The sequence below is a fragment of the Pisolithus orientalis genome (assembly GCF_024613125.1).
Source record: "Pisolithus orientalis strain OTSU chromosome Unknown F5J12scaffold_135, whole genome shotgun sequence".
Taxonomy (NCBI): Eukaryota; Fungi; Basidiomycota; class Agaricomycetes; order Boletales; family Pisolithaceae; genus Pisolithus; species Pisolithus orientalis.
Window position 1 is genome coordinate 44161 of NW_026260916.1, and position 14553 is coordinate 58713.

General features: G+C 43.8%; 4 protein-coding genes across 4 annotated transcripts; all 4 read left to right on the forward strand.

Moving 5' to 3' along the window:
- Positions 1-368: 368 nt before the first annotated feature.
- F5J12DRAFT_787665 (uncharacterized protein) lies at positions 369-1145 on the forward strand (the record flags this gene model as incomplete). The annotated part of the gene is made up of 4 exons (XM_051743685.1): positions 369-386; positions 452-466; positions 589-718; positions 850-1145. The coding sequence occupies 4 exons, from the start codon at positions 369-371 to the stop codon at positions 1143-1145; spliced, it is 459 nt and encodes a 152-aa protein (XP_051594175.1).
- A 733-nt stretch (positions 1146-1878) lies between these two features.
- On the forward strand, positions 1879-4380 carry F5J12DRAFT_899405 (uncharacterized protein; the record flags this gene model as incomplete). Its single annotated transcript, XM_051748168.1, has 6 exons — positions 1879-2235; positions 2540-2881; positions 2942-3265; positions 3322-3491; positions 3797-3861; positions 3923-4380. The coding sequence occupies 6 exons, from the start codon at positions 1879-1881 to the stop codon at positions 4378-4380; spliced, it is 1716 nt and encodes a 571-aa protein (XP_051594176.1).
- Positions 4381-8232: 3852 nt separating this feature from the next.
- On the forward strand, positions 8233-9246 carry F5J12DRAFT_787667 (uncharacterized protein; the record flags this gene model as incomplete). Its single annotated transcript, XM_051743686.1, has 5 exons — positions 8233-8402; positions 8443-8802; positions 8841-8947; positions 9062-9180; positions 9202-9246. The coding sequence occupies 5 exons, from the start codon at positions 8233-8235 to the stop codon at positions 9244-9246; spliced, it is 801 nt and encodes a 266-aa protein (XP_051594177.1).
- A 1551-nt stretch (positions 9247-10797) lies between these two features.
- Positions 10798-13328, forward strand: F5J12DRAFT_899406 (uncharacterized protein; the record flags this gene model as incomplete). The annotated part of the gene is made up of 8 exons (XM_051748169.1): positions 10798-11214; positions 11264-11345; positions 11578-11705; positions 11761-12025; positions 12075-12243; positions 12301-12675; positions 12735-12982; positions 13042-13328. The coding sequence occupies 8 exons, from the start codon at positions 10798-10800 to the stop codon at positions 13326-13328; spliced, it is 1971 nt and encodes a 656-aa protein (XP_051594178.1).
- Between the last annotated feature and the right edge of the window lie 1225 nt (positions 13329-14553).

Here is a 14553-nt window from a genome sequence, read left to right on the forward strand (position 1 = left end):
TAATGGCAATTGGAAGGTGCAAATGAGCAAGGAGGAAATAGAAAGAAGTTCAAGTTCAAAAAGAGATGAAGCAAAAGGTGTAATCCAGGGCATCTCAATTTCAAACTCCACTTGAAATGAATCACTTGATGGCAGGTTGAATGGAGGCTGTGGCTGTGTCATCAGTTTGCTATGCATTAGGCTATTTTTGTAGCTAATTGATTTTAGACATGTGGATTTGAGTCATGATGTCATTGTGTAAATATTTGTACATATTGACAAACATTTTTCAATATTTGTGACATTGGGTATATATACTGCCATAACTTTTTGCCAAGTGATGCTTACACCTTGAACCCATACAACCAAACTTTGACAAATAAACAATAATGAGTACAAACACAGCTGTAGGTGTCTGGAGTGATTTTGAAATAATTACATTTGTAATTAATTCATTAATTTCTTATTTTAGGCTCGCACACCAAAAGTAAGTTATCCACAAATTTTCAACAAGTCCCTCTGTTGCAAGAGATCAACTTGTTTCTTTTCAAATTATTTTCATAATTTTAGTATACATGTGTACTAAATTTGCACCTTTGTTCAACCAAGGTTACAAAAGAAGTGGCTGCAACTAGGGAGATGGATGAGATTGGCAAGCTGTTGAACAAAGTTCAAATTGGGTGGGGGCTGATGTGTGTTGCCACAAGTGATGACTTGGGCCATGGGCCTCAGTTGAAATGTCAAGTGTTCAACCCCCATTGGAACATTTGTTGGTGAGGAAGATGATGAACAATGCCAATGCAGATGGACTTTGAAACCATATGATGGGTGAAGCCATTCAAGTTGGCATTGACCAATCATTCATTGCAGGTGGACTGGAGACTGCTGCCCAACTCACTCCTTACAAAAACTTCATTCAATGGAGTGGCAAAGCAACAGGACCAGGGGCGGAAATGTTCCTCATCAATGGTAATCACTGTGTCACACTCATTCAAACTTTGTACAAAAAGGACATTGTTCACTGCCAAGATGCAATTGTGATGATTTGTGAGGGGCAGAATGAAAGTCAGAAAGGTGATGCTGCAAAGGAATTGGAGAAGACCAATGAGAAATTGAGCCAGAAAGCTGTGTGGCTTGTTGAATTTTTTGATCTCAGTAACTCCTAAAAATATTTAATATTAGTATACATGTATACTATTTTTGTGAAGACCTCATTTGCCAGTCACCACAGGAATCAGTTGTCCTTTTTCATCTCTCAGCAAACTGACTATGCCCTGAAAAGGTGGACACTGACACAGAAAAATTGAAGAATCTCCTCCACCTTCTGTGTGGAAAATCTGATGTTGAAGCAAACATGTACACACAGATTGCATGTTCCTGGTCAGACTCACAGCAGGCAAACTCTGTCTGCCCTGCATTCATTATCTCTCACTGAGAGTTGGCAAAGTTCTTTGCTCAAGTCTTTGCTTATACATCCCTGGAAAGCTCAAAACTTTTGACAGTTTCACTTATATATGACAATTTAAATCCACACCTCACAGGTGTAAGTAAATTTAATTAATTAATAATTTTAGGATACATGCATACTAAATTCCTTCACCATTGCAGCTCTTCCTGGCAATATTCAAACCCATGCTGTCAGTACTAGACTTTCTTGCCTCCCCCATTCAAATGGAGGACTGGCAGACTGCTTGTCATTGAATTTTGGGTCACCATGTGCCCAATCATGGATTGGCTGAAGAAGATCACATCTGTCTGCTGAAGCAGATTCATGCTGAGGTTGGCAGAATGTTCAAAAACCCAACTCAGCCACCAATAACCACAGTGTTGGAGACACTTGGAGTTGATTCCCTCCTGGGAAAGTGGAACACCATTTTTTCTGAAAAATTGTCAGCAACAATGCACCTCTTTGGCACAGAAGAGCCTGAGGAGCAAAGCACTTATTTCTCTGCATATGCAAAATACTTTGATGAAATCATCTGCTCAACACAAGAATTGCTGGACATGTTTCTTCCCTCAATTTCACCAACTGATGTCACTCGGCCTGTTTTGGACAATCTCATTGTCAAGTTACAGTGGATTCAGCATGGCTTCCACCCAGTCCAAGAACTGAGGGTGCATCTCGACACTCCATGCCCCCTATTTACTGAACTTAGCATGATTGTGATCATGGGAAATTGGAACACTTCCAAGATCACAGTGTGCAAACAGGACAACTTTGGCAATGACATCAATTACAGTCCAGCCCTTGCAGAGGTGAGTCAAAATTGTATTATTTTAGTATACATGTATACTAAAATATTCAATATAGGTGGCAGATTGGTTATTTCCACTCTGCCAGTATCCCATCACAGGCCAGTGTGGAGCAAATCAAGCATGGACATGCATCATAAGTGCAGTTATGGCATTTTTGAAAACCCATCTGGACATCAAGGACATTGTGAAGCAATAAAACTGTGTCAATGAGGTAATACTATGTCATTGTTCAGTGTACTTTATATTCATCAAACCACAGCTTATCACAATGCTTTTTCACCACCACTGAGTTGCCCTTACACAGGTGAGGGTTGGGTTAGCAAAGTTGTTCACCAATGACTGGGAGAAAAAGCAGAAGGACCAAATCAAGCTGCTCTTCGATGCCATTGGTGATGTCAAATGGCTGGACACCTTCCAGACCTTCTTGAAGGCCTATCACATTGAACTTGATGGTACTAAGCCATCATTGGCTCAACCCAAAGCAAGCATTGCTGCACTCAATGCAGGTCTTGATGGATGTGTTTCAGAAGAGAGGAAAAGTTACTTCTGCAACATTCACAATATCCTCTGTTTCACCCCTTTCCCCTGGGAGCAACTCACTCCTAACAAATATTCTCAAACATTCATCACTGACATGCTTCTTGAGGTTAACTGCTTAACTGAGTGGGAGAAGTTACTTTAAATCCCTACAATCTGGGACCTGCAGCAAAGTGTGCTTGATTTATTCCAAGGTTTTGGTCCATGTGCAAAGTCTCAAGCCCCCTGGCTGTATTGGGATGGCATGGAGAGTCAACCCATCCTGTCTCCTTCAAATCCATTATTGGCACTGATGCCCAAGGAGTATGCTGGTGAATCATTGGAGACAGCAGTGGAATGGGCTGCAAGTGCACCACATATCACAGCCCAAAATGTTAATGCCATGCAGAAGATTGTCAAGCTAATATCTGTGCCAACACTGGGGTTGTGTGATGGTGAAAGCACTGCCAAGCTTGACCCTGACCTGAAAATGCCCTTGGAGAATTTTTTGATGGTATTTGGTTTATTTCTGAAATTTAAGATACATGTATACTAAAATTATTATTTTAGAGTCTTGCAGCAGTAACAGTCAAAAAGACCATGTGCTTGCAGGAGCCCACTGCAGACCTGACCCATACAGCTCCATTCCCCATGATCCAAGAACTTCTTGGGACTGCTGGCTTTGGGTCAGATTTCCAAAGCCTGCAATATCTGAATCCCCTTGAGGCTCAAGAATTCTGGTGAGGACACATGACAGCTGAGCTTGATCCATATGCAGTGCAGTCACTGCATTCTACATCAACCATAGCCTATTCAGAACAGGCAAGGTTGGAGCAGCAGCATGCCCTAGACAAGATGGCTAGGCATGTGAGGAAGTTTGCAAAGAAGAAGCCATCTTGCATCCTCCCCCAACCTGATGATGGATCTGACAGTGAGGGCCCAAGTACATCAACAGGTTTGTGTCTTTATTATGAATTTTAATATACATGTATACTAAAATGATGGATTTTTAGCACAAAGGCAGCAATTGCTGGCCCCCCCACAGTGCATCACATCATGCATTGAATTTGCATGATGAATCTTCTGCCCACAGTGGGCCATCTGGTTCAGGTAATAAAATTTATTGACAATTTTAGTATACATGTATGCTAATGTGCATATCACACCCTAGATAAATGGCTGACTCCTGATGATGGCTTTGACACTGATACACACCACAAGAAGCAAGCAAGGACATCAGGAGCTCCAGATGGTGGATATGACCTGCTAGTGAATGTGACAGCTGCAGATAAGCTGCAGCAGATTACCCACACACCTGAGCAGTGGGCAACTGTCATCAAAGCCCTCAGTGCTACTTCAAAGTCCAATGTGCCAGTTGATCTGAAGGAATCCACCTTGGAGGCACTCTTATTTACAATCCATCACTCTATTAGGGCTAATCCCACAGATTTGGCCATTCTCTTGGATTGGGCAAAGGCCCTTCAACACTTCCCCACTGATCATGACATCTATATGTGGATCAAGGGAACCTGGGCCAATCATCCTGTTGTCTGGAAGGTGGTTGAGGGTCCATTGCAACAGTGGGCTGATGATGTGATGAGTAACTTGCACAGAATGGATGAGGATTGAAGGACACACCTTGTATGATGTTTACCCTGCCTGTATTATCTCCACATGTCATCTTGCAATGAATATTGGCCTCCCCCCTGGCCTTAAAAACCATGCCATTTCATCCAAGATTGTGGAATTAGTATACATGTATACTAAACTTGCTTAGAAGTGTTTGGTGAGATGTCATATTTGTTTGTTCAAGAACACACTCTCAGTCAGTGCTTTGTACCTGTGACTTGCATATCCTGCATCAAGTACAGTACCTAAGATTCAGTGTCAATTCCAATGGATTGCCTGTGAAAAGGTCAACTTGGGTTAGTGTAAGCTAAACCTAATCAATTAGTATGCATGTATACTCAATTTACTTATATGGGTTGGTTACGCATCACATGAGGTGGTTGCACTTGCTGACTAAGGGTTGTGCTCTCCCCATTTGGTGGTTGTGCTCACTGACTAAAGGTTGCACTCTCTCCTGTAGTGCAAGATACATGTATCTTAAGAGCAATGGAGGTTGTGCTTGCTGACTAAGGGTTGCACTCTCCCCATTGGGTGGTTGCACTTGCTGACTAAAGGTTGCACTCCAGGTAGGATGGGGCATCCTTCTTGGATCAGAAGGATAGGTTTCATTCAGTGGCTGTGAGGTTTCATTCAGTGGCTGTGAGGTTTCATTCAGTGGCTGTGCAGGTTTCATGCAGAGGTGAGGGTGGAGTCTGGAAAGTAGATTATTAGTAGTGTTCAACACAGCCAAATGGTGTTTGGGAGGTTCAGGAGAGAGTGCCAGTGGTGTGGAATAATATAGACCCAGGGGTGTGTCAGAATTTAATTGAAAGTATGCCTAGAAGCATCCAAGCAGTGATAAAAGCCAACAGAGGTCATACAAAGTATTAAAATTATCACTTTCTGTATCTCTGATACACACTTCCAAAATTCATTCGATGACATGGCAATTTAAATTGTATATACCTTTATGCATACTGATTCAAATTACATATTCTTTTTTTTTGGATGGATAGCCCTGTGCAATTGGTTTGTGTCATCAACTTATACTTTGGTCTTATTTGTCTTTGCTCTTGATAAATTCAACAAACAACCCAAAATGTGCAAACATTGAATCAATTTTGCAAGTCACTGTATCTTGCCTCCAGATAACCAGTCATAACCAGTTGCCTATTTTCTTCCCTTATGTTCATCCCTCAACCCTTGGTCCCTCCTAGTCAGTAGTTGTTTTCCAGTGGTCAGTGGCATAGCCATCAGTACTTGGTACTTTGTGCTCCCTAGTCCCTCAGTCCCTTATTCTTTGCTAGTCATCTTCAAGTCGGTCAGTGGTCAGGTAGGTGTGTAGTCTTCTTTTTTGCTAATCAACGCCCTGCTCATCTTTTCGTCCAGATAATCAACCAGTCACTTATTTTTGCTACTCATGTTCAGCCTCGGCTTCATCAGATGCAAGCCAGCTTGGAGCAATTCCAGTGTCGTCTCATACAAGCCAAGTGGCTGGCCTGAAAAGGGTGTCCTCCCACAAACTTCTGCATTGGATCCTTCCTCCCATGTCCATGTCTGCTGTCAGTGCTTGGTATTCAGTAGTCTGTAGTCGGTCATTGGTAGTCGTTGGTCATCACTATGTCCGCTTTTTTTGCTAATCATGTGCTGGTCATCTTGGGTCCAGATAAGCAACCAGTTGCTTATTTTCTTCAGTTCGTGGTGTGGCTGTTGCTACTCAGTAGTCCATAGTCCAGTAGTCCACATAACCAACTGCTCCCTTATTTTTTCCCTAGTCATATTCTCCATCCCCTGTCATTATCGCTTGCTAGCCATTCATCAGTGGCAGTGGTCCCTGGTCACTACTACATCCCTTGGTAGTCCGCTTTTTTTGCTAATCACCTTGCTGCTCATCTTCCCTCCAAATAACCAACCAGTCCCTTATATTCACCTATGTCTGTTGTCAGTAGTCGGTAGTCTGTAGTCATTGCCATGTCCACTTTTTTGCTAATCAACTCACTGCTCATCTTCCATCCAGATAAGTGACCAGTTGCTTATTTTTGCTACTCATATTCATCATGTCTGTTCTAAGTAGTTGCTAGTTGCTCATCAGTAGTCAGTAGTCATTACCATGTCCGCTTTTTTCACTAGTTACTTGCTAGTCGTCTTGGGTTCAGATAAGCAACCAGTTGCTTACTATTATTTTTGACTCTTGGTGGCTGTGTTTCTTCCCTTCACCAGCTTTCTGGTGGCTGTGCATTTATTTCCTTATATGGTGGTTGCCCTCAGGTTGCCTTCAGCCAACCTTCCTTATTTGGAGGTTGCCCTCAGTGGCTGTGTAGGTTGCCTGAAGGCAACCTTCCATATAAGGCAGGTTGCCCTTGGAGGCAGGGGTGGACTCTGGAAAGTAGATTATTAGGCACTTTTTGAATTTCCTTTTATAGTAGTAGGCACTTTCCAGACAGGAACTGTGCAGACAGTTTAGATTACTAGGCCCTCTTCATGTGTGCTTTCAAGGCATCTGTGGTTGAATACCCTGTTGGTTTAGTGCAGGATGCCTCAGAACAGTAGCATAAGAATACACTGCCTGTCCTGTGCACTGTAACCTGCTGTCCATCAGGTGCAGTAAAGGTTGATACTCTGACACATTTTTCGTTGTGAGTGTTGTGTAGATTTTTGTTGTCAAACTCTGCTCCACAGGTGCTGCAGGTGTAAGCCATCCTACTGTGTGATGATGGTGATGGGAGAGATCAGAAGAAAGAGAATGAAGGGTGGGAAAGAGAGGGAAAAAATACCTTTCTCACAATGGATGCTATATATACTGGCTATCTGTGGCTATGCAGAGCTGTTATCTATACATGGTAGGTGCTTTGCATGGCAGTGTGATTTTTTTTTGGTGGCAGACCATTGCAACTCATTGATGAGTTGCATAGTTGCCTTCTGCTGTATTGAATATATTATTACAAGAGCCATAAGTGATAAGATATACCTTAGTGAGGACAAGATTGACTGAGGCTCTGTAAGTAAGGGAAAAATTAATTAAATAAAATTAAAAAAAAGTAAACAAATTTAAATGTTCTCTGACTCCCATCACTTTCAAGGCTTTGCCTGCCACTCAACCTACTTGCCCATGATCTCTTGACTCAAGCATCCTGGTGTATGGATGCCTGTACTTGATGCCTGTTGTAATTGTAGTACTGAATTTATTTCCATGCATTATAACTGAAAGAGAGCATGAATGCCTGTATTGAGTTGAGGCAACATATATTGATGCTTGTGGTTACATTGTTCTAAGATATTGAATCGGTCCCTTTGAGAGGCACAAAGGAGTCTTTGAACACAGGTCATTCAATACACACAGCATGTAATATTAAGTAGTGGACTACTGTATAAATAGATGTAGATCTTGTGACTGCCATTGCTTTCAAATGCATTGCTACATCATGCCAAGCTGATCATACTACCATCTGAGTGTCATCTGAGTATCTGGCAAAATGAGTGGCCAATTTTGAGATGGGGGTGCATGGATATATTGGCCTGTGGGTGGTGATGGAACTAATTTTGCAGTGTTTGTAATTGCATTTATGGCTCCCCCCTCATCCTCATCCTGCTGCTCCTGCCAGTGGTTGTCCCATGCAGGGTCTGAGCCTCCCTATACCAAGTGCACATGCCTCCCTCTACAGCTCTTCTTTAAACACAGCTTACTGCCAAGAGGCAGAAGTGGAGTGAAGACATTGGCTTCAGCTTGTGTGCTGCTCAAGTCTTGTAGGCAGCCTAAGGTGGGTTTAAAGGCTGCAAGAAAATTACAGTTTTGTGTCAAATCTGGTCTGCCTGAAGTGGATATGAAGTGCACAGCAGCACAAGAACCTATGTGATGACTCAGAAGAAGAAAACATGTCTTTGTATGACACTGCAGATCACAGCACAGTGTGTGATATAGCAGATGATGATGTCATGGAGGAAACCACTCAGTCTACCCAACCAAGATTCCCCTTCCTCTGGTGCAATGTAAGAAAAGGATTCAACCACAGATGCCAGATGCTTGGCATCATTCTGGCAACAAGGTGAGGTGGAACACAACCAAGATTACCCGTCCTCTGGCAGAATGTTAGAAAAGGATTCAAACTCAGATGCCAGATGCTCAGCATCAGTCTGGCCAGAAGATGAGGTGGAACACAACCAAGATTACCCTTCCTCTGGCGAAATGTTAGAAAAGGATTCAACCTCAGATTCCAGATGCTCAGCATCAATCTGGCCAAAAGGTGAGGTGGAACACAACCAAGATTACCCTTCCTCTGGAAAAATGTTAGAAAAGGATTCAACCTCAGATGCAAGATGCTTGGCATCAATCTGGCCAGAAGGTGAAGTGGAACATAGTGCATCCAGATGCTTTACAAATGACATTGAGAATGATGATGGCCATGCAACCACCACCACCATGCAAATGACAATGCACAGTGCATGGTATAATGGATGATGCTGTGGTGGTGGAACTCACTCAGTCTACCCAACCAAGATTATCCTTCCTCCAGCAAAATGTTAGAAAAGGATTCAACCCCAGATGCAAGATGCTTGGCATCAATCTGGCCACCAGGTGAAGTGGAACACAGTGAGTCTTGATGCTTTACAGATGACAATGAGAATGATGATGGCCATGCCACCACCACCACCATGCAAATGACAATGCGCAGTGCATGGTATAATGGATGATGATATCATGGAGGAACCAACTCAGTCCACCCAACCAAGATTACCCCTCCTCCGGTGCAATGTAAGAAAAGGATCATGCCTCAGATGGAAGATGCTTGGCATCAGTCTGGCCACCAGATGAAGTGGAGCACAGTGAGTCCTGATGCTTTACAGATGACAACGAGAATGATGATGGCCATGCCACCACCACACACATGATGACAATGACAGCATGGAACATGTAATAATATTCTCAATATTTCATGCAGAAATAATTTTTGATGTTTTGCTCTATGATTCTCATGTGGAAAGACTTTATATCTGATTCGATTTTTCGTTGAAAGATGAAAGGCAGAATGTTTCGCAGACAAGCTTTGGAACACAATTCATCATTGCAATACGATATTTGGGCTAAGTAAATACTTCCTACCCCTTTGAACTTTCTGCTCACAAAAAAGCAGATTGTTAATTCCAAAACAAAGTGAGATATGTTGGAGAACTATTTATGATATATCACAAATATTGTAATGAAAATCATTCTGCTGAACATACATAATTATTTTATATGCGACAATTTGAGCCTTTCTGATACCATTGAGAGATGATACATAGTGAACATGTAGTCAGTACAATCTCAACTTTGTTGTATATCATCACTACCCATTACCCACCAAATCCTATCAACCCCTGTGTGTCATGACACTCTTTAGAGTACTCGTTAATCTCCCCAATGTCAACCACCCTAGCCTCCCTTGTGTGTTGTATCATCGGCTGCAATTCAATTCTGTAAAGTTGGGACATCTCCCTCTCTTGCTATGTATTATTAAATCCATGTATATGATGCTGGCCTCCAGCAGTACTTCCAGCATCATTCCCCCCAATTTATCATTGCCACTTTGTAATAATAATGCCCTCGGGGTATGTATATTATCTCGTGTGGTTTACTCGTATTGCATTCACTACTATAAACACATCAGAGTCTGGTAGAGATGAATCGTGGGCTCACAACAAGTGCAAAGGTGGCCCAGTCAGTGTGGACAAGGGCTTCAGTGCTGGACTGATGTTCGCGGGTGTTCGCCCATGTTTGTCAGCATTCATCATGTCGTATGGACCCAGAATGTCTCTCTACAAGGTCAATTGAAATGGGGTCTAAGGGACGAACCCCCATTCTAAGTGGTCCAGCATCCAGCATCCTCTGAGAGAAGGTGGTCAGGAGGGTGCACTTGTATATCATCTGATACAGTTCTTTTGTATTCTATGCAATGGAACAGACCTATTGGAGTCCGGGAGAGATGATTTGTGGACTTGAGACAAGTCGAAGGCTGGCCAAGTCAATGTGGACAGGGGCTTCAGTGCTGGACTGATGTTTGCGGGTGTTCACCAGTGTTTGGCAGTGTTTGACATGTTGTATGGACCTGGAAACATCCCTATAAGGTCAATGGGAATGATGTCAGGGTGATGAAGGGGTGATGAACACCATTTAAAGCGGTCCAGCATACTTATCAGAGAGAGCGAGGGGGGTGGGTCCACATAGCCATAGCCTCTATCAGACCATTAGATCACTGGGCCAATCACCCAATGTGAATACGAGTCGTCCTACCTACCTATTCATGGCATTAGTAACATTTATGGCATAGTTCATGGTATCATTATCAATGTGTAGCACACGTGTTCCATATTTGGCAGGTCACAGATCAAAGTTTGATCTGACCCTTCGATTTGCACTATTTCTCACCTCCACCACGATAGACCGCTCACATCCTACTCGAAATGGCATCATCGCAATTTCAGGCTTCCACGATCCAGCCAATCTACCCAGTTAAAATGTTTCCTGTCAGTTTCCGCTTGGTCAAAGATTCCAGCGCAATTCCACATGCTGGTGGCATGAGGGAGCGTCAGGGTACTATTTACTTAGCTCCAAACGATATGTATATCTTTGGTAGAAGCGGTTGGGTTCGATGGGATCCCAAAGACACTCTTCATCTTACTGTTGCAGGAGATGAATGCATGATTGCACCTTGCCCCATCAATGGGATCCGGCTGCTGGCTAATGATACATCCTATCCCCACTACCTCACATCCATGGAAGTGGAATTTCGCAGAATCGGATTCCAACACCCCCCAACGAATGCTGACATCCTGTGGCTCATGGGGATGCAATTTTCCAATCCCAAATCCAAATCCCAGGTAAGTGTGCGATCTACAAAACTCTGAGAATACATGCTGATGATGACAGGATTTGGAGAAGCAGGGCGAAGGTGTCATTGGCAGGGCTCAAAAGCCACCTGCAGAGGATGCAGTCCCTATGCAAGAAGCTGGTAGCTGATTGCGGAAGAGAAAGGCAAGGGATGTAGGTGGGACTGGATCGAGGAAATTGGATGATGAGGAAGTCAAGGGTGCCCCGATTTCATCCACATCAGCAAGCAGAAAGGGCAAAGGAAAGGAGGTGTTGAAACCAGAAGGTCACTGCAGCACGAACAAGAAAAAAAGACAGAGGAGTAAGCACTTCGATTTCTTTCCTATTCTTCAAGGTCCTGATCGTATTTACAGCTGAAGATGCCAAACCCATCGCTGAGTGGGTTCCTTTCCTCGATCAAATCACCTGCCCACCGGATACGAAGGTGATCGATTGGGAATCATTGGATATAAGAACATATGCTCCATGGTTCAGTAAAGTGGTATGTAAATTTGATAGAACCTTTGAATCTAGGAGCTGATAAATGACAACCATAGGACTGTGATGCGGTCGAGTACATGTCCAAGGCCGTATCTGCCACTGAATACCAGTATGGACATGGGTGGACGATGCTAGTGGAGCTGAAGTATGATGGGGACAAGGGCTCACTCGCACAGCTAATCGACAACATCAGCGATTCACTGTCAAGGGGATGTGCAGTGTTGGTCAGGGGATGGAAGCTGAATAATCCACCCCTCGACTTCACTTGTGAAGACATTCGCTTCTTCCACCTGACGATATCACAGGAAGTCGTCGTTCAAGGTATGGATATCATCGTATCGCTAAAATTCATATCACTAAAGGTAATTAGATGCATTAAAGCATGCAGAGCAGCAGGAGGCAAAGGGGGGGCCAGACATGAGCAAAGTTTTTGAAGTGCTCAGCAGAGTAAAATTCATTGAGCTTGCAGACGATGAAAATACATGCATGAACCTCCTTGACTTCCCAAATACCCAGCCTGAGGTTCCCATATTCCTCAGGTATGTCGTCGATTGGAACTCGTATTAAGATTCTTTGGATGCTGAAGAATGCACCAGGCAACTATCCGACAATGTAAATGCAAAGACCATGACCATGAACGACGTTTATCTCCCCCATTCTGGTAAGAACGCGGGAAAATCATATTATGGCGTGCAGGTGGTCTTGGGGGATGTCAAACGACTTCGTGGATGGGATCTACTGACACATGGGGGTTTTGTCACATACCCTCACCATGATGCGGCGGGGCTATGCACATACATCACCGTACAGTCCGGCAGCAAGATATGGGGTTATTTTGACACCCCTGGAAGTCAGGATGCACGCAGAGAGAATCTATTCAAGGCCTGGGATGATATTTTTGCTGACAACGTCAATCTTAAGTTCCACAAGTATCCTCTCAGGACCATTCATCTTCAACGTGGAGATACTCTGTATGATTTTTTATTCCCAATTCCCGAGCGTGCTCTTATGATTAATGACACCCTAACAGGATTCAGCCTCCCAGGGCTAACCACATGGTGTACACTCCACAGAATGGCCTCACGTCCGGGGGTCATTTCCTTTCATATTCCACCATGCATCTCACGGAGATCGCAATCAATTATGACTGCTCAAAGGTTCCTGAAGGCAAACAGACCATGCGTGGGCTGGCAGGCACTAACGCAGTGCATCCAGCAATACATCGCATCATCGTATGGATGGTACTGGCCCTTCCGATGATGGCGAAGGACAGAACGAGTACATCATATGTCATATCTATAAAATACATGTTCCCAGCAAATATTTCCCTTCACCAGGGACATTTTACCACAGGCCACTGCTGGCCATGATTTCACTGATAGAGAGCAAGAAAGGAAAGTACAAGTCGGCCGAAGATGCGGATCATATGCCTGCCATGGATGAGAGGGATAACATGAGGAAAGAGATAGCCAATGAGTCGGAAGCAGCGAAGAAAATAATATTGCATCTCAAGAAGGCCCTTCAGGTAATGGATGCCGAAAAAGAACTGGAGACGGGTTCATGGTGGGATCGTGGACCGGTATGCGAACTCTTTAACATCTTCGAAAAATACAAATCTGCATAGCATAGTTGGGTATATTATCTGATGTATTTTAGCTGTATTACCAGACGTGCAATAGATGTAGGAGAGTCATGGAAAGGGAAAGATGGTTATGTATTTTATTTGTATTACAAGACATGCCATAGACCTAGCAGAGTCAGGGAAAGATGGTTAGTGCACTCAAAACAGGTCTCAGGGTGTCCCAGTCAATGTGGACAGGGGCTTCGGTTCTGGATCAATGTTCGTTGATGTTTGTCAGTGTTTGTTGGTGTTCATCCTGCTGTAGTGGACCTGTGAATGTCAAAATAAGGTCGATTGAAGTGGTCCTATGGGGGACGAACACCACTTCAAGCGATCTGGCATGCCCCGAGGGGGAGTGGTCAGACAGGAACATTGGTATGTTATACTATGTATTTTATTTGTATTAAAAGACATGCCATAGACCTAGCAGAGTCAGGGAAAGATGGTTAGTGCACTCAAAACGGGTCTCAGGGTGTCCCAATCAATGTGGACAGGGGCTTCAGTTCTGGATCAATGTTCGTCAATGTTCGTCAGTGTTTGTCGGTGTTTGTCCTGCTATACGGACCTGTGAATGTCAAAATAAGGTCGATTGAGGTGGTTCTAGGGGGGACGAACACCACTTCAAGTGGTCCAGTGTGCCACGAGGGGGATTGGTCAGACAGGAACATTGGTATGTTACATGATGTATGTTAGGCCTGGTGGGCATACTGGTATACTATCTGATGTAGATTCTCTATTCTATTTCATTGTAATACATGCAGTAATATAGAAATACAAGAATCTGGGAATGATGATCAATGTGCTTGAACCAGTTCCAAGGGTCTTCCAGCATTCGGACACAGTCTGGATAAGGGCTTTGGTAAGGGGTTGATGTTCGCTGGTGTTCGTCTGTGTTGGCTGTCATTCCCCATATTGTATGGACCTGTACCTATCTACCTGAGCGCAGGGAACGAGGTTTCGATTGTACGAACACTGTTTCAAGTGGTGCAGCATGGTCTCAGCAGGGGTGGTCGGGTGGGCACACCGAAAGTCGATCGACCTACCAGAGGCTATGAATGATGTTCCATCTGCTCCAAAACGAGTCACAGGCTGTCACGGTCAATTTGGACAGGGGCCATGGTGCTGGATCGATTTTCGCTGGTGTTTGCTGGTGTTCGTCAATGTTCATCATAGTGGATGGACCTTGAGACGACTCTATAAGGTCAATGCATATGGATTAAGGAGGACG